The sequence below is a fragment of the Symphodus melops genome, assembly GCF_947650265.1.
Source record: "Symphodus melops genome assembly, chromosome: 8".
Lineage (NCBI taxonomy): Eukaryota > Metazoa > Chordata > Actinopteri > Labriformes > Labridae > Symphodus > Symphodus melops.
In genome coordinates, this window is record NC_136698.1 from 10,505,722 (window position 1) to 10,525,732 (window position 20,011).

Consider the following 20,011-nt stretch of genomic DNA (forward strand, 5'->3'; position numbering starts at 1 on the left):
ATATGTAACATACTCCTACATGCATGCAAGAAATTGATCTCTACTTCTTAAGTACAAAAGATAATCTCTGACATTTGTATGTGTCTTTTCCTAGCCTTTGATAGCTGGCAGCGCCTACAAGTTCAGTATTGATCTCTGACAGGTAGCCATGAGGCTGCGAGTTTACCTACCAGCCTGATTGGTGGTGATGTTCACAGTGGAGAACTGGGGTGTGTAAGGGCTCTTGTTGGAAACGCCGTTGACCGCTTGAATCTCAAAGCTGTACTGTGTGTGGGCTTGTAGGTTACGGACTGCCACTCTGCGCTGGGTCAGGCCCAAGTGGCGCGGCGAGATGTCAACATTGTCATCGCACCGTGAGCACATCCCCCTCTCGGGCAGGCACTTCTTACAGATGACATTGTAGAAGATGTCTTCACGGCCGCCTAAGTCGCGTGGGTCGCTCCATTCCAGTACGAGTGAGGTTTCATTCACGCTGGAGATGACGCTGCGCGGTGCGGAGGGAACGGCTGAAAACGAGAGGTTAAGCGTGGATGAGACGAGAAAAATAGGTTTGGAATGACAATGGATTTAATTTCCATGCACAATAGGTGTAAAAAAAAATACAAGTTCTTTGGTGACAGCACAGAGACATACTGACAATAGTGAGAGGTTGAAATTGCAAAAGACAGTTTACATACCATTATACACACACACATTAATTATTTCACAGCTGCTATCGACACAATTGTGGGCTGTGGTATTTCTAAATAATTAATGCTTTAACTCGCCATATTTTTCTGCTGTATAACAAGAGATTGATGCAGCAATTCTTGAGAGAAAAAAGAGAACAGGAGTTCACATTTGAATCGCATGCTCATTTGGAGTGTGAGTTTGTGTGTATGCATGTGTGAGTGTAAAGTGCTCGGGGGGACGAGCGAGACAAACTATTGGCAGAGCCTTGGCAATTCTTATCCAATTACCGGAGCCTTATCTCTCACTGCACTGAGGGAGAATCAGCCCTCCACCCCAGCAACACAAAAAAGGATATTCTCTTTTCACTAGCAAATGAATTAGCTCCTATGTGTGTGTGTGTGTGTGTGTGTGTGTGTGTTTTCTCTTAGCAAATGCACTGCTGCTGGAAAAATTCCTCCACTGTCTATCTGTAAAGAGACAGCAGCATTGTAATAAATAGACCTCATGGTGAGGCACAGGGGTGGGAGGAGTAAAATGATAACATTTCAGGTTTACGTTGGGAGAGCAAGCAGACTTGTTCTGTGTGGTAGTCCTCAGAGCTTTCATAAGCAATTGAGGGAACCAGTCAAAGAGGGAAATCGGATTGAACAATTCCTACCGAATATTGTTTTACTACCACAAGTAAACATGTTAACTGTCTAATTATGACCTATATAGCAATTCCTGCATTTTGAGCAAGAGAAAGAACATGGAGAATATTGTATTTTTAAGGGAATTGTTAAAAAAGACATGTTGGACTCATGTAGATGTGATGTAGTCTTTACTTACTAGTGCATGGAGAGTCTGGAGAATCAGTGTCCGAGCGGTAGTAACCGTTTCGACAGGAGCAAACGCTAGATGCCCCTGAGCTGGCACGGCTGTTTGCTGGACATGGTAAGCAGAAGCCATTTCCCTGTTTGGACTTAAAGGTTCCAGGGCTGCACGCTGATAGAAATAGAGCGATAAATAAAGAAATTCATTAGACATTATTGATTTAAATTGATTTTGTTAAGGAATGCACATTATTCATGGTGGATTCAAGATGCAATGCATTTGGCTTGTTAACACATGTTCATAGGTCGATTTTGCACATGATCCCCCCACCTCACGTTCCCTTTTTCCCCACTTCATTGAAAGTGTGTCTTCAGCAAACTGCAGGCAGCAAAGGCAAAAGGTTCTTTTGCAGTATATAGCTTTTTTTCACTCAGGTTGACACAAAGAAACTGTCAATCCAAACAACAAACCCAACCCTTTGAAGTTAAAATGCTAGCACGATGCTTTGAAGCTTTCATGAAATTCACAAATAAGCATACACAGACAAAACTCATACAACAAGTGGTGATGTGTTTTTGGTTTTGTGGAAACCTAGGCAAAGATTTATATATGTATACTCGCATACACCATCCTGTCCTTGAGTTACTGTAATGTGCTCAAGAATAAGATGCGTTTCTCAAGAAAAACTGCATGTCGGCAGCCTTTTCAATCATTTCCTGCACAGACCATTGCAAAAGTCTTTAAAACGTTGTTTACCTAAACTGGCTCCTGATTGTTGAAGTCTAGTTAATCAGATGAAAACACTGCTCTCCTTTGTTGATGTCCCCTCTCCATTTATAGCAGCCGTTGGGATGTTTATAACTCAGCTGATAAGTTTCAGATATACTGGGATACACTGACGGCGGCACTGTGAACCAGAACACTTTGGCAGGCTCCATATCTTTGATAAACAGTCTTGTTGAAACTTGAATGAGTTTGCCGCAGTGCTTAAAAAAAGACACTAGCAGGTAAGACAGTCAGAGTTTACAGGGGCCAGTTGATTAGCTGACCGGCTAGAGCGTTAGCTCGTCAAAGTCAAGGCCACAGCACTGTGTTTGTCCCCCTGAATGATAATTTTAGCTCCTACACTTTTTTTTTTTTACCTTGTGTTGGAAAATAAAGGCTGGAGGTCGAATCTACAGCGGACCACTTCCTGCCCCTGCTGTTATCCCGCTTTTGAAAGGTCAATATTAGCACAACACCGCTAGTTAACTGCAAGGTGTACATTAGCACTAAGTGTATTTGCTCTTTCACCATTAATCACAGTCATCCACACCTCTGGCTAACAGAAGGTGATGTTGATAAAGAGATAAGAAATGACCTCGAGCTTTAACAGGTGGGAGAATTGCTTCTTGTATTTTGTAGCACGACCCAAACAAGTTCATTTAAGTTCACTCAACAAAGATCCACTACAAGCTATTTCTCATCTCACTGGGGTTAGGGCTATTGGTTTTTTGAACATGTTAGCCATATGAAAGCTTTTTTTTTTTCTTCTTTTTTTTCAGGGAAGGGCTGAAAGTGCTGATCAATCACTTTCAATGAGTAAAAGGGTCATCCTCTGTCTTTCATCCATTTCCCCCTTAGAGGAACCACTGAAGAATGAGGAAGAATAACAGACAAGGGGCTGAGGAAAAAGGGAGGGAGAGGTGGAAGAGGTGAAAGAGGTGGAGGCATTGAAAATGCTAATCCTGCAGGCATTTTCCTCCCTTTTCCCCACTCCCCTGTGTCTTATCCTCTCATGCAGAACATAGAGCTTAAGGAACTGATTAGAATGTATGCTGAAATTGGAAAGTGTGGAGCACGAAGAAAATCAAAAAGTGAACACATTGGGGGGGTGAAAAATGTGCAGCAAACCACTGTAAAAGACAGGGGGGGGAAAAAAACTCATTAATTAATATTAATGCAGACGTTCTTACAGTGACTCTAGTGGTGTTTTAATGAGAGTAACAGCCTCCAGATAGGGAGGGAATGGGAGAAGGAGAGCTAGTAACGAGAAAGGGTGAGCAATGTTGGTAGGGCAGTATAGGGGATAGTCCACGTTAACCGAGGACAGAAAAGTGGAGTGTGGAGTAAAGTAGTTGGAGAGGAGGGTGGACGTGAGAAGAGGGAGATTTATGCCTTGTGGTTTCCAGTGAAGCTTGATTAGAGAGCATTTTATCAGGGCCCAGTCACCAGAGCTTTAACCTTGAGCTGCCAGAAACAAACATACAATCCAGGTTTTAGATTTACTATACTCTCTCAAACCTACACTCTAAGTGTTAAATTGTGCACACATCAATATTTAATGCCGTATCCATGCCCTTTCTGCCTGATCGCCACTGTAGTTACTGAGCAAAATGTCCTCCAGACTCATTTCTCCAGACTATATGACGAAGAATGAGCCCTCTGAACTCAGTCAGGCAAGAATGATGCACAAAACATACATAAACTGTTCATGCTCTGCTCAGACACCTCCATCTCAACCCTCCTGATCAATATCGCTGCCACCAGCCCCGTCTGTCTCTCATTCCACTGTCTCCTTTTGACCTTAGCCTAATTTTACGCCCCCATACCCCTCAACACACACACATTTTCCATTTATCCTTCCCCATCCTCCTGCTGTCACCTGCACTCCATTTCAGCCGAGACCTTGCTGTTTAAATTCACCTTGCTCTCAACCTCTGTGAACCCGTCATGTTTTCCATCAGACCTGAAACCATCATAGAGCCTTCGAGCTCGCAGAGGCAAACAGCCTCCCCTGCATTTCCATTTATTTAGCGACCAACTGCCAAGCAAAACTGAGGTCAGATGGTTGAACAGTCGCATGCTGACACTGTCATCTAGTGCGTATTATTCTACCTTCTAGTCGTTGTATTATTAAGTCAAAAAATACAAGGCATATAAATAGCTCATAATAATGTGAAAGCTGGACAGTCTCGTGATAGAAGCTGTAACCTCTAGCCAAAACAATACCTTCAATCTCAGAGACTGTCTGCCTGATTTACTAAGATCCCAATTAAAGAGTAATAAATTGCATGTGTACTCCAAAAAATTGCACTGTAATGTTGAAATGGTGAAAAGAGGGAAATAGGAAGACATATTGTAACTCTGCTCACATTAAAACATGTAATGCCATGCACCTGAAATGCAAATGGAACTTGTCTTAGCAGTCGTAATGGTATCAATAATTAAACACCAACCGGAATTCCACTGTCATTTTCCAGGAAAGTAATACTCTGGAATATGAATAATATGGAAATAGCACAGTGCTCTGTAGATTTATACAAATGCACTACCTATCTCTGAGTCAGTTCAGCTAACTAAGAGCTCATAAACCCTGTATTTTTTTCTCTAAATCTAGATTCATGCACAATCACAAACTGTGGATAACCTAAGATACACTTGTAAAAACACTCACCTTGACATTGGGTATCTTTCATGGCTGGTTCAAAACCCGTTGAGCATGTGCACGCTCCTACGGGAACCATCCACTCGCCATCTCCGTTGCAATAAAGCTTCAGTGGAACTGACACCTCGAGAGCATTGGGGACACAAGTTCCAGGTGCTATAACCAAGGACGTTGCCTCAGCCCCAGTTGCTGTCTCTGGGAAAACAGCGAAGTTGGCAATGGTGGTAGAGCACTTCTTGTAAAAGACTCTCACTGAGATAAGCGACATGCAAGCACCAAGGTCCTGGAAGGCCAAGTAGAAACCAGCTTTGGACAACGGCCCAAAACTTCTGACTTTTGTGTTTACCCGTCCAGACTCGAGCATGGAAAAGCTCTCATCTGGGGCAATAGTGTCCACCTTCACATAAGGGTTCTCCATCCAGAATGGACTTGTGGCTGTGGCTGAATCTGAGTCCGATTCATAGTAGAACAGATTGAAGGTCTCTTTGCAGGAACCGGGGATGTTTGGAATGCTGTTGCAATCACGTACTGTGAATTTCATCTCCACATACACGCGAAGTACATCCTTTCGGGGGATGAAGTCACTGCGTAGCCAGTTATTCTGGTTCAGCTCACGTACATTGCAGACTTGGTAAGTCCGGATGGGGTTCATAGCATCATCGTAGCCACTCACCTCTTCCCACTGAAAAGTAAGTAGAAGAGACACGTTAACAGGTTGAAAGCTGTACATGAGTTGTTGATATCTTTGATAGATTTGGTTTGACAAGTTTGAAGACATCGTGTCTGTCTGATTTCTGGCTGGGCAATTCCTCGATCTTCATACGTCTTGCTTTAAAACTTTTAGAGCAACATTTATTCAGTTTGCAAGGTGCGTAGAAAATGGAATTGAATGGGGAAATGCTTGGTTCTTTTCTTGTACTTTGGGTATTTTTTTGGGGTATAATTTCAACCTTGCTTTTGCCATGCTATGCCATTCTTCTCTGGCTATTGTTGCGAAAAGCCAGGGACAGGAACTGCATATTCATCACAATTACAGCAACCTGTCACCTCCCTTCCACAGCATGTTTACCTCATATATGTTTGGGAGTAGGAGCCACATTGCTTCACCAACCAATTATGCTTCAATTACAGAGCAATGATCACAACGTCCTCTAATAAAGACGCCGGTTAACCTTCATGCTTCTCTGTTTTTACACTCCTCTACAGCTTTCAATGCTACCACGATACCCAGGGGGTGAATTACTTGGGATAAAATGGGATTCATTTTTCTAAACTTTGATTACCAGCTTCATTAAATGAGTGCAAGCAAACTAGACTATGAAAGCTTTCTTTGAGACGCTGTAATCTAATGCATTTTTCTATCTCAAATGAGGACACTACATTTAAATCATTTTACTTCAAATAGCGATTCCTGTGTGTATACCATATCGTTGAGAGTGTGCATGTGTGCTGAGGGATCTGCTCCCCTTTCCTATCCGAGAAACAGAGTGCATTTAGTTTTTAACTAAGCCAAGGCCTTGCAACTTCATTTGCATAGTGCATTTGAAATACAAAACCAATTCAAACCGTTTTGCATGACTCGTGACGGTGTATTAAAGAATTTAGAAGACAACGAGTATGAAAATTAAACGGAAACAATAAAATCTTTGGTAGGAATCAAAGTTATTGTGTGGTTACGGATGCACAAACCCAGTACTACTTTACATCACATTGCCATGCATCAACATTAAAAAGCAAAAATAGTAATACCTAGTAAGATTTATAGTGTAAAAAGAATTCAACATTTCTTGACCAAACCTTGCCGTGGAACTTTTAACTGTCTCCAAACTCCAGCATAAACTCACAAATTCCTTCTCCAGAGCGGACTGTTTTCATTGCAGCTCCGAGCATCTTAATTAAGGCTGTGATATGGATGTGGTGGAGACAAGGCTATTCATCCAAGACCCTGGAGGCCGTGAGGGAGAGAGAGCGAGTATGGGCATACGTCTAATGCGGTGGCATTAAAACGATGGTCCAAAGAGAGAGCGAAAGAGGAAGTGACCACGGGGAATCGATAATCGCCAGCCAGGTCAATGGGATGGCTAAAAGCATGAAGTGTCAATGGGTATTTAGTTTGCTATAATAAATCACCCACTGCAAAAGAGCAACGCAGCCAAGTGTTTGTGTGTGTATTGTGTTTGTTTGCTTGTGTGAGTCTGTCTGCCCGAGTCTCTTTTTGCTGTGTGTGTAGGTGTGTATTATTGTGAGTGTGTCTTTAGAGAGAGGTCATCCCCTCTGAGATACGCACCAGTGGCCAAACATTTTGAGCGTCTGCTTACCAAGCCTGAATGAATTAAGTAGGTCATGTGAAAAAGGGTCAAGTTTCTTGGCATCGATTTCCAACAAGCAAATCGTTAAGCAAGATTTGCGATCCACTTAATTTTCTCTTTGTCCTTCCCGATCAAATCTTTCAATTTTACTTTTAGATGACAATGAACAGTGATTGCGATGCACTTACACCCTCACTAAAGACCAGATGGGGGAAAAAAAAATTCTACAATTCTCTTGCAGAGCTTCGGTAATATCTTTTTTTCTTTGGTTTCAGGGGAACATGGCCTGTTAGTAGCTTTGATGTGAACATGGATACACTAGCTCGTTTGACTAGCACGTTAAGCTTATTTTAGGCATTAAATACAATGCTTTGGCTCCAAACAGTCTATAGCTGTAGTAATTGCAGTACTTCATTTTTCTGTTTGGTGTTGGTATGAGTAAGCTCTTCAAGGCTAATTCCAAATATATATTGGCTTGTTCACAACATGTATCTGCATGCTGAGGATCTGTGAAGCAGACAATAATACAGCAACAATAATTATCTCCAAAAAGCTAGCTAACATGGAGTATTGTTATTAGGGTTGGTGCCATCCTGAGTCTGAGGGGAGCCATACTTTCAAGTGGAATTTCCCCTCTATGACCCATCTGTTTAGAAAGATAAATGATACAGTGTATGGTCAAACACACAAAAGAGGGAAAGATGGTGGAAATGTAAAAACAGAAGAGAAGTTCCAAAAAGGTGTTGACATGCAAACAGACTTGCATGATGCTAATACGCTACAGGCTAGACCGTGAAACTGACAAATCCACATACCAAAGTGCAGACAGGGTGGTGGAAGAATAGGATAGAATACATGTACACACACGAACACTACAGTCATGGTATGTGATGGCAGTTCACTGCACAGATCTTCAGTTGAATGTTAATTGAATATAATCCTATAAATAGACATTCACAAATTGCTTTCCTCGTATGCCAAGAGTGTTTGCATTTGTAGTAGCACCTAGATGCAGGTTGTCTCTGGATTCCCTGTCAAAAATAGACACCGCTTATGCTCCTTCCGTGCAGCTTTTTTATCTGTGTTGTGCAACACTCTGAAACAAGGATAGAGACTGTGACTCACACTTGGCTGGACAGCATCCCTGGGAGAGTGTCTGTTGTCTGTGAGTGGGTCTATTTCTATGAGTTTTTTTTTTCTTAGAAATAGATTTTTGTTTACTCCTATAGGCTGACCCGCTCTGCATGGACATTTTCTTTGGATTTTATTTAATCTCAGTCTCACTGCTCTCCCTCTCTTTTTGATCTCTCTCAGTTTTTTGTTTTGTTGCTGTATTCAGAAACAGTACCGATTCCTCTTAAACACACATCGACCGGGGGGGGGGAAAGGCTGCAAAGTTACATTGTAGGACCTCAAATGCATAATAAACATTCAGTATATTGTTGCAAAAAAAAAAAAAGAGAGACAAAGGAGAAGGATGAAGGGAGGGAAAACAAGTGTTTGAAAGACAACTCAGGGGCAGCTACCGTCTGTGCCAGCTCTGCTGCAAACAAAAAAGACAGGGCTGAAACTGCTCTCCAGTCTTTTGGGTGGTAATATGGGAATTCTGGGGTGCAAAGGCTCCTGACTGTATGTATATCTCTGAAAAGGAGCATCTGTTGCGTGTTTGCTTGGAAAGAAACTGGGAGGCTTTTTTTTCCTATGCCATTCTGTATTGGACCAGTGGGAGCATCTCTGCTGCATTGTAGCTTAATGAGGAGGAGGGGGGCATACAGAGGGGAAGGAAGATAGACGGAGGAGGGAAGGGGGAAGGAGGGCACAGAAGGCAGAGAAGGGGGTTTGTCCTCCTGATTGTTGCAGCTGAGGTGGCTTGTGTGCCTGGCTTCATTAGTGCTTAGTTACTTGGAATTAAATAGAGGGGATAAGACAAGGGGGTGTGCGACTTTCGAACAGCTGGGGAGGAATCTCCCTGCCAAAGTGTTGGGGTGAAAAACAAAAATATAAAAAATGGGGGCCCACCTTTCAAAACACAAGAGCCAAGTCAGAGGGCCACACAAAGGCGAGGGGAGGAGTGCTTGGGGTCTTTGAAGTGTATCTGAGGAGGGGTCAAGACTCTTTTTACTCCTCTTTAGGCCTTTGTGGCGACCACATGGGAAAGCAAGATGAGGCTGTCACTTGCACTTTGTGTGTTGTTGATTTGGATGCCCGGACGTGCAATAGGTCAACACCAAGAAATATGTCTGAGTTTAAAAGGATTAGTTCATGAGTAACTGATGTTCTTCACATGTTTTAAGTGCACTGAGGCACAAGGAAGGGAACCGCTCTGACTGGGCGGGTCGGTGAAATTGGATTGCAGTGTTTCTTTTTCAGCTCGCTAAGAAGCGCATCATTTTGAATCCCAAAACATATCCTGTTTAGTGACGTGCCAGTGAAGGTTACGTGTATATTACTTCACTTAAAAACTAAAATGTAAAGGCATTTACATTATGTTTGATGGAAACCATTATTAATGTTCATTCTACTTTTGATCCTCCATTAATAAATCTGTCTTACTCCACTTAGGCACAAACACTTACTCCGGTCTCAGGGTGTGCAGTCCAGGCTAATTCTGTCGTGGCCCACTTTGTGTCCATGAGCGTCTCTGTAGAAAGGAAGCAGAAAGGAAACAACCAGGTCAGACAAAGATAAACAGGGTGGCAGATCAATAGAACTTTCAATGGTTTTACAACAATGTCATAAAAGTTGTTTCGCAGACTTTGATAAGACGATTCAACATAGAAAACTGCCGCTGAATGAGTCAGTGACAGAAAAGTGCGCGCTGAGATTGGTGTGAGATACATATAGACAAAAGAAGAACTGTTGTGTCTGCACGTGACAGGAAGAAGAGTCGGTGGGAGAGCGAAGCAGAGATCTAGGTGGGTGATCCGTAAGGTGTTGTGTGACATTTTATAGTAGCTCCTCGTCGGGCTAATTAGTTTCAATTATACGTTTGCTTTTATGCAGGGGGAAAGGAAACAACAGTCTCGGTCTCACTGGGGAACGGTTCCGCTTCCAACAGGGCGCTGCGGGACACACACACACACTTGACAGCACGCACACACATGCAGCAAGTAACAGGTTGTAAAACTCAAGAAGATATACAACCCAACAGAAGGCTTGAATGGAGAGGGGGGTTATAAAGTGAGTGTCACAAAAGAGCTGCTCTTGAGTGTAACAGAGGTCAATATAATTGAACTGGTTTTACTTTTTGTCAATATTGAACACATACACACTACAAAATAAGCCTCTTTTTCAGTTCTGTCTTTGCACACTAAGAAAATGCACACAACAACACAGACAAAATGAGGGACGGGGATCTCTCCTGAAGATCCCTTTTCTCCTCCTCACTTTCCACTCTCTTGTTTCTACTGGCAAATACGGCATGTTTGTGAGAGAGGGGAAAGAAGACTATAAATGTTGAGTCTTTTACTACCTGGCGCTCAAGGCGCAGTACGCAACCACCGTTATTATCTCAACCACTGTGCTGTTCTACAAGATAGTAAAAGATGATGAAACGGGCACTGGCAGAGCGTGAGCTTGCACTGTCCCTCGTCATGGAGGGAAGAGCGAGATGTTCCTTTTTATTTTTCTTGCTACATTTGCAGGAAATGAACTGATAGTGTCTCAGCTCGCTGTGCTACTCCACCACTATCTCTGAGGTTTGCTCTGCCTCTCTCTTCATCTTTCATCTTTTAAAAAAAAGAAAAGAAAAATCTGGGAAAGCTGACAGGAAACAGGACTTAAGAGAAAAATAAAAGAGTAAACCTTCGGATTTCACTCTCCTTTATTTTCCAAATACCTGATCTCAACAAAGTACGCAGAACACCCCCAAAGACCCCATGTGAGTTATGTCTACCTCCGTAGCCAATCCTACAGCTGGAGATTCCCACTGAATTCCACCTCCTCCTGCTTTGAGTGACAATGTCTTTGGAATGCCTATTGAGACAACATAACTTCTAAGACAGATCCTGCCAAAGGGAGACATCTTTTGAGAAAAAAAAAAAAACATATTGTGAATGTAGTTTTGGCTTTTTGCCCTCAGGCGAAATGGTCCGGAAGCTTCACTGTGAGAGAGTTCATGCAATGAGATCTGTATTTTCTGGGAGTGGCTCTGGAAGCTTAAGTGAATGTCATGTAATCGCAGCAGCACATGGTCAAACCCAGCTCTCAACCTTTGTCTCAAGCAGTTCTTTTCTTTCTAGCCCATCTGTGGGATTTTTTTTTTTTGGGATGGCAAGCTCTCAAAAAAACATTAGGACTCTGCTTTTGACGAATACTCCTTTTGCAATGAGCTGCATTTGTCAATTGAACAAATAAGGGTCTACTTGTGTTTTTATCTCTGAAACTACCAGTGTATATTAGCTGTGGGACTTCCCCTGACTCATACGGTGACAGTGTGTGATTTAGGACCTGTTACCTACAGTTAAGCAGGCAGGTAAGCCACCACGGTGAGGAAATGATACACCTTGGCTGCCTGCTGTTTATTGTTATGACTGTGTACGGCTAGTTTGTCGGCTTGTCATTACGGCTGACTTTGCTGAAAATGACAATACGGTGAAACACAATGACAGACCAGGGGAATCGAACAAGGGAGGGGGAGAGAGAAAGAATGGAAGAGAAAGAGCGAGAGCTGGGGAGTAGAAAGACAGAAATGCAAAAAAAAAGAAGAAGAAAGAAACACAGGCTACAGCTGCTCAGTCTGACTGGTTTAAACAGTGGGTCATTCAGGAGGGCATGTGCGACAGTAACCCTTCCCTTCTCGTTTTATCTACATTGTTTAGGCTCTGCTTGTGTGTGCGTGTATTTTGCAAAGCCATGTATTGTGTTCAAAGTGGAACACCTATCCTGAGTCAATGGGCCAAAGCAAAAGCACTGAATGACCCTGACCTAACCTGTCTGTCTGTCTGTCTGTCTGGGCATGTGCACCTATTTGTATCTATATATTATTGTATTTAAATCAGTACATAGTCACTCTCTGCAATATTCATGACTGCACAGCAAATTCAGACACCTGCACAGTCACAATAAACGCAACACCCACACAAAGGAAACAAAACATACTGGATAATAAAGAACTATGAGCCCACACACAAAGCAGCCATTTGTGTAAGCCAAACTGACAGCAGAGTAAAACAGATTAAAGAAGGGAAGGTTTTTTTTTTTTTTTAAAGCAACAAACTCCAAAAGCTTGTAAGATTTAGCTGGTGATTTGTTAATGGGAAGGGCTGAGCAAGAGAAAAAAAAACAAAACAAAAATAGTCCAAAGAAAAACCAGAAGGACAGGTTGTGAGAGAAAAAGCAACGGTGTGACTATAGGACCCTCCCTTGTACGCAGACAGCACTCGTGTTTGCTTTTTGGATCTTTACGTTTCACTTTGTTCTTTCGAAGGCTGGAAGTGTCAATGAGAGCAGGAAATATTGGAGGAAAAAGGCAAACAGAGTAGATTAGGCAAATGAACATGCAAATGTCTATAAACAGTGATCGGTAAGTCACAGTAGTTCCTGGTATCATTTTACACAAGTATACACAAACGGGAATTTTTAATGTGTATTTCTTATACACACTTATACACACGTATACACACTCTAGAATTTCTTTTATCTCCCTTTCTTTCTCATCATCCCTTAACTTTCATGAGCTACTTTCTCTCTTTTCTTTACTGAGAAGTGAGAGGTTTTTATTCCTCTTTTTTTTTTTGCTTTTTCTCTTCCCTATTTTTCTTGCTGATCTCAATACTATCAACAATTGTGTTTGCAATGCTGTGCAGAGATGGATGTGACGTGCGGTGTAAAAAGGGGAATGTTTTTCAACCTCCTATGGCTCTCGAAGACTGTTCAATTAGCGAGTCACTGTTTGAGTAAACTGACGCTTGCTTCAGGAACGTGTTATTTATGATGCAGGTCAAATGCACCTGGAATTAGCATAGCAAACGCATTTAGGAAAATGTCAGTGACATGCATTTTCTCTGCCAACTCTGATTGTGTGAGAAAAATTGCAGGAATACAAAGAGGCTCAGAGAGATCATATGCAAGCAAATACGTGCACAAACACACAAATAAACTCACGCACAAGAAGCCAACTCCTACACTCTAATCCCGTAATGACAGAGCAGGCCTAATAACAGGGGAGGGCACTGAGGCATTCGTCCCTATGGCCGCATCCAACACACACTCACATGCACACACACAGCAGAGTAACAAGCCTCTTAAAACATTTCTTTGTTCAAACAAGAAGACTTCTTAAAAGAAAGGAAAAAGGGACAGAAAGAGGAAAGGGGAAGAAAGACTATTATTGAGAGAGAGGAATGTGCAGTCGTTTCACAAAGCTAAGTCTTGAGGTTGCAAGGAGCAGACAGGTGAGGGATTTAGCTTGGATCTCACCGCGACAGCTTTGAGCTTTTTAGCATGCTCGTCTTTGTTAGCGTGACCCTGCTAGATGACAACTGAAAAATACCTGAACCCAAGCCCGGGGGAGCTAAAAGATATGTCTGGACAACCTTGACGGCATGATTGTTAAATAAAAAGGACAACGTTAACCAAAAGAATTTTTGGTTGAAATTCCTGCTGGCTTAATTTCCAAAACAAAATGGCTTCTCCTTCTGCTAGCATTAGCTGCTGTGTAAATTAAATGTGATGACGACAGGGTATGTTCTTTTTTTTCAGCTGGGAAAAGTTATGAAAAACTAAAACTTCAAAACCCCCTGATGACTTCTTCCCTGAAACACTTCCCTACGGGCTTCTCCGCTAGTTAATTATCTTCTCCCCACCTCTTTTCCGAGCTGCTTTTGTTGTGTTCTTCTACAGTCAAACAGACTGAGCACATGGCAACCTGGCATGGGGTAGCCACTCCATTAAAATACTATGCTGCCTGGTTGCCAAACACTTGAGCCTCTGCTTAGCCACAGAAAACAGTGAAATGTGTCAACATTGAGAGTGAGGACCCCACGCTCAACTTATTAGCGCTATTAGCCTGATTGCTTTGTGCGCTAGCTTTGTTGGCTCCACTTTTGTCATCCGGCGTAAAGCAGAGAAAGAAAGAGGAAGAAGAGAGAGCAGGAGGAGAGCTGCTATTCAAATTCAAATCATCCAAGCAGCCTTTTTGCCTTTGTGCCGGGCCAGAGTGCCATGATTAGGAGAAGTCCCTTCCATTTTATGGCGAAACCTCCCCCTCAGTACCAACACACACACACACACATACGCAGTCACAGTAATTGGTTGCTGCGACATAGACAGGCCAAGGAGGTGATTCCTCTGTGGAATTCCTAAACGGACTGGCCTCCGATGACAAACCCTCCCAAACCAGCACATACGCAAATACACACACACACACACACACACGCACACACTTCCCCCTGCTACCACTCACTGTCAGTCATCCCACAATGGCTGTCACACAGGAGATTTGTCCTGTGTGTGTGTGAACAGGGTTTTGCCGTCGATGCCGAGGAAATAAGCTCTCTTATACCTTTTTGTTTCCCTCAAATCCTCATATGTTTTCCCTCTTACTCAGTCTTACTCATCATCACTCACGATGAGGAAGTCTAATTAATGCTAGTAAGGTATTTGCCCTCTGTGTTTGCCACTTACACCCCTGCCCTCAATTATTTTCCCCTCGTCAAAAAAATACCTCAAGGCCGAAAAATATTTGGGTTCTCTCGGTTTGCCTTTTTTGTCTGTTCACTCTACAATTTTGTGTCTACAGAGAGAATTTTAGACAAGCCGCTTTTACCTGATGACAACCAGCCTGTCATAAATAAACAAAAACAAACTATGTTTTTTTTCCCAGTATAGGACCCTTTGAGAGAAGCAAAGTTGGAGCTTTGATCGCAGAAAATGGAAAATATGAACTAGTGCAGATGCTTTGTAAAATCACAGTGTCCACTGCAACCAAGGTGTGTGTTGCATTTTTTCTAGAGCTCATGAAGTCTAGTCTAGTTCCTGTACAGCTGATAAAATGGTCTTTGTCTTTACCCCCCTCCCTATTTCTTCTTCCTTGCACTCATTCTTGACCCCCCTCTTTCTCTTTACCCCACCCTCTCCCCTTCTCTCACTACCTCCCCTAATTACAAAGCACAGAGGATCTGACAAACAGGTAGCCCTGAGGGCAGCTGTCTACAAAACCAGGTGTGTGTCTGTAGTGTAAATACGTGTGCATCAGCAGTAGTGTGTATGACTAAGTGTTCGTGCACGTTTGCATGTTCAGTCTTTTTCATTGCACATATTCCTGTTTAACGCATCAAAGTAAAAATGTAAGCGGTTGATATTGGACCTTCAGCTTTCTTTTGTCACTGTGGCTTTTACGCCTTTACCTCTAAGGTTTGGTGTTCTTATGTCAGCCATGCAGCTTCTATAATGTGTTTTAGCTGTTTATTAAAAAGAGTGAAACTAATACTGAAGACAAAAAGCTCCAATAAACAAGACCATCAAGTTATGTTTAATGTATGAATCTGATGGGCCTGGGTAGACTTGTGTAAATCAGTGATAGATATGACAGGAAACTGAAAGTACTTGGTCTTTTTAGATTTTTTAAATGTTCAACCTCCCCCCCAAAGTCATTCACTACATGCTGCCAAAAGCGCTTCTATTTACATTTTGAATGCGGCAAAGGTTGCTGATTTGTGATCGATTTGACTGCTGAAGACAGCAGTAAGAGATTTTCCTACATATGTTCGTGACAAAATCAGCAAAAAAATAGGAGGAAAATTGCACCCCGGGGACAAATATGTTTTAGGTTTTTTTTATCAAATACCAAAATCAACTCAAATTGAATCTTTTTTTTTTTTTTAGGAAAACTATAGTGTGTCCCCCTAACTGTGTTCATCTGCCTTCCTTTTTTGAGTGTGTGTTCATATGGCCGTGAATGTGCAACTTCTCTCCCTTTACTTCCTCAACCCCCTTGTTAACCAGCCAACCTCTCGCCCTGCCTGAGACCCAGCATTCACAGCTGCTTGCATTGTCCCCTGGGTTCATTGAATGGCTCTGTGTTTGGTTGCTATTGAATAAGTTGCAGCCCCTTCATCAACAGCAATGACAACATAGCGCATACCCACACAAACACACACATTCTTGGTTGGGGGTTGAACCATTAGCCCTTGTTTTATTGGTTACTTGCACTTTAGATTATCTTCAACTATCTGATTCTTGAAAGGTTTAATTGGAATCGTTCATAGCGTGAGTGGCGGCATTTTCTCAGGAATGCAATCTTTGCTGTAAGTGTACCTTAAACTACTGAGAACACCGTGGACATTTTTCATCTTTAAATGCAAATGCTGATGTAATAACAGCAAATCAATGTGCCCGAGACACGCCACCTAATTGCCAGCTGACTGACGTGATGTTTCCAGTGAGCACTTGAGGTACAGCACAGCTTTGAACTTGCAACCTTCTTAGTTACTAACTTTTTTTCCCACTACTGGGAGGGCTGCACTTAACATTTTTCTCTCCGAAGGAAATTCTAAAAAGCTTTTTAGTTTGCCGCCCAGAACATTCCACATTTATCTTTATGTCTACACAACCATCTCCACGTGTATGTGGTGCTTCTTTAAAACTGCTGATTCTGACTTTTACAAACTAATAATAGAGTTCAGGGCCCTCGTCTGAGAAGTCCTAACCACCTTGTTTCTTTTTATCACAGCCCCTGCCTCTCTGCATGACATGAAGTTTACTGGGTTTCCTTCCCCTCTGAAATAATCCTCTGAAGGAGTCATCCCAGACCCTGCTGATTTACAACACTGAGATGTTTGGCCTTGTCATGTGGAATCTAATTAGAGCTGCCAGGGCTTTAACTCACCTCTTACTGGAAAAGCAAGCATGGGGCAACATTTTTAATCCTGACATCATTGGGAATGGAAATTAAACGCCTAGCAAATTAGGGTTTAATGATGGCATATCACTTTTGACTAAATCTTGTGATAATTTAAGTATTTATTTTATTAGGATATTTATTTTATGACATTTGCTCACATATTTACCGCTTATTCCAGTTTGAAGTCTGTTGTTTCTCATTTGTAAATGATTATGCTAAGGGCCCCATGTGTTCCTATGTTTAACCACCACCAGGAAGTGGGCACACAACCAGATTTCTGCAGGGACAAGGGATGTTTACATCACCTTGCATGGAAACTATTGCCTCAACTTTTGCCATAAATGAAGTGACTTTTCACTTACAAACCTCCCTGGAAATACTGCCCGTGGGTAATATATTTCTCTTGAAATTAAATCAAATGTCAAGTCATGACAGAAAACACTGCTTAAGCATAACTCTGTGCTTATGAATTAGATTGCTACAACCAAGCAGGGGGGTGACTTGTGTGGCGTGTGCCTTTGCGTGAGACACCGAGATGCCATCATCTGATTTCTTCAAATGACTCAGCCAACTGCAACTGAAAAATGCAAACATGCAACCAAGGAGCAGGTTCGCTTCTGCCTCGAGGATCTGCATATGGAAATACGGATGTCATTGTCGAGTTTTGTGGGTACATGTGCGTGTGGCTATGTTTGCATTAGTCAGAGTAAGAAAGGAGGCAAGGCAGAGTAATTTGGCTGTCTATCCGCATGTGTATTTGTGTATGACAGAGTGCGCCTGGGTGTCACTACAGCTGTTGATTTCTTTGCGTTTCACCTCACACTCCCTGGGGGGATGGCAATACCTGGAATTGGATTCATATTTAAAGCACAATATAGTGGAACTGCAACCTCAGCAAGCTCTGATTGATTTTCCAGTCTGCCACCCAGATGAAAGGTGAACAAACGCACCGCACACGTACACACGAACACACGTAGGTGCATATTTTACGTCTTCAACTTCTATGAAAATATTTCTTTGACACATTGCAGAATAAGAGGCAGTAAGCGTGCCTCATAACATCAGATCCACTATTACTTTGCTTTCAACTGCACTTATTTATAGCAAATACTTGGGAAAACTTCACTGTTATTAATTCAGACACTACTTTCCTTTGAATATGGGGATTCAAAGCCTTGCTCAAGGGTATTGCAGTGAAGCTATGGAAAGGAAAGCATACTGTGGGGTTTTTCTTACATTTAAGTGTCTGTCATAAAATATAGAAAAGGGACACCATGAAAATACTGTTATCATCGGGAAAAAAAATGGAAGTCAAATGAAAATATTTCATATTTGAATTCAACTACTATCTGTAATAACAGATAATTGTCTTTTTATCTAACCATCCCGTATTCCACGAGCTTTGTTTCTGATGTTCAACAATGGCCTCATTATATGTTCGTCTACAAAGCGAGAGGAAGAAAAGGGATTTAATAAAAAGGTGGGCGGCGGACTTTATTCAGCGAGATAAATCAGTGTCGATATTCTTTGATTTGCTGCTTTGTCTGGCCAAACCTGCAGACTGCTCTGATGACGCTGGTGGATATGGCTAATGAACAAACACCGCTTAGTCGCTTTAAACACTGATAAAGGAACGTGTGAGGACACGCATAATAAATATGAAGTGCCTTAAAGGTCAAACAAGGAAGGGGGAAGATATATCAGGATTGAAATGGGCTTTATTCTTAGTCAATAGTCTCATTAAAATGTTGGAAGCATCACAAATACTGATTACATTTGCTGTACACATGGAGTTGAGCTATCTTTCTGTCTGTCTATCTGTCTGTCTGTCTGTCTGTCTAGCTCTCTGTCTGTCTATTTCTTTGTCTATCGGTAGCATCTCTTCATCATGGCTCCCTGTGCGTGTGTCTGAGCAGAAATTCACCTGGCGCCTCTTCCCCTTTGAAGGATTAGCAGTGCAGGCTAACACTGTGACAGGTGAGTGTCAGGAAGTGCTATCCTTGTCCGAGTCACATTAGCATGTCAAGTCTGCCAATGGGGGTTTTGACAGCCAACAATCTGCCCTTATGCATTACCTTCAATGACCTCTACTGCAGTCACATACCGACATGTTCAGAGTGTCCTTATGCGAGAGCAAAGACTTTTATGAGGGACACTTTTTCAGTTACAGAAACCACGTTGAATCTATAAAACCACAAATAAATTTATGCTCGAATTCAGTGCAGTTCAACAAATAAACCTACTATTACATACGTAGGTTTATTTGTCAAGATAAGCCAGGGTGAGGAGAGTAAAGAGAGAAAGGGAGCAGGAAAGAGATTCCCAGCTTTGGGTGTGGCTGTTTGGAGAAAAAAAAAGTCCTTCAGCACACTCATATATCCCAACGTTACTTGGAAGTCTCCTTAGGTTTCAGCAAAGAGAAAAGAAGGAAAAGGAAAGAAATGAAGAAGTGAAGCAGAAATATTTAAAAGGTGTGTGTGTGTGTGTGGGGGGGGGGGAAGCGGGGGGGGGATGAAAGGCAAGAGGAACCATGAAGGTAACAAAGAGGGGGAGCGGGAGGGAGGGACAAACACAGAGGGGAGAAAAAGGAGTGAGAGGAGAGGATGGAGAGCGAGTATGCGCTCTCTTGTATTCCCAGCAGCCCCTGTGCCTCTTTCATTGCCACTGTGTTTTTGGCATGCTGACATGCAGCGGCCTTCAGAGACGGTGTGTAGAAGTGTGTGAAGTCTGGGTTTGTGTGTGTGTGTGTGTGTGTGTGTGTGTGTGTGTGTGTGTGTGTGTGTGTGTGTGTGTGTGTGCCTGCCTGAAGTGTCTGTGTTTAACATTCAGCCTGATGGGAACTGTTTTTGCTTGTTGCCTTACTGCAGCCCAGCAGGGTATTGTCTACTCCTTTCCTCTTCTCTCCTCTCATTCATAACAGCTTGCTAACTCTGGCAACAGAATGCA

The 20,011-nt window shown here is 42.4% G+C and overlaps 1 protein-coding gene across 12 annotated transcripts in view; it reads right to left on the minus strand.

The window, feature by feature from the left end:
- The window catches only part of ephb3b (eph receptor B3b), a 56,105-nt gene that overhangs the window by 16,631 nt on the left and 19,463 nt on the right, over positions 1–20,011 (minus strand). For all 12 annotated transcript variants that reach the window (XM_079350634.1, XM_079350640.1, XM_079350636.1 and 9 more), the window contains exons 2-5: positions 9,798–9,862; positions 4,922–5,594; positions 1,501–1,656; positions 171–506 (exon numbers count right to left, since the gene is read on the minus strand). In XM_079350634.1, coding sequence (XP_079206760.1) covers positions 171–506; positions 1,501–1,656; positions 4,922–5,594; positions 9,798–9,862 — 1,230 coding nt within the window. The remainder of the gene's footprint in view (positions 1–170; positions 507–1,500; positions 1,657–4,921; positions 5,595–9,797; positions 9,863–20,011) is intronic.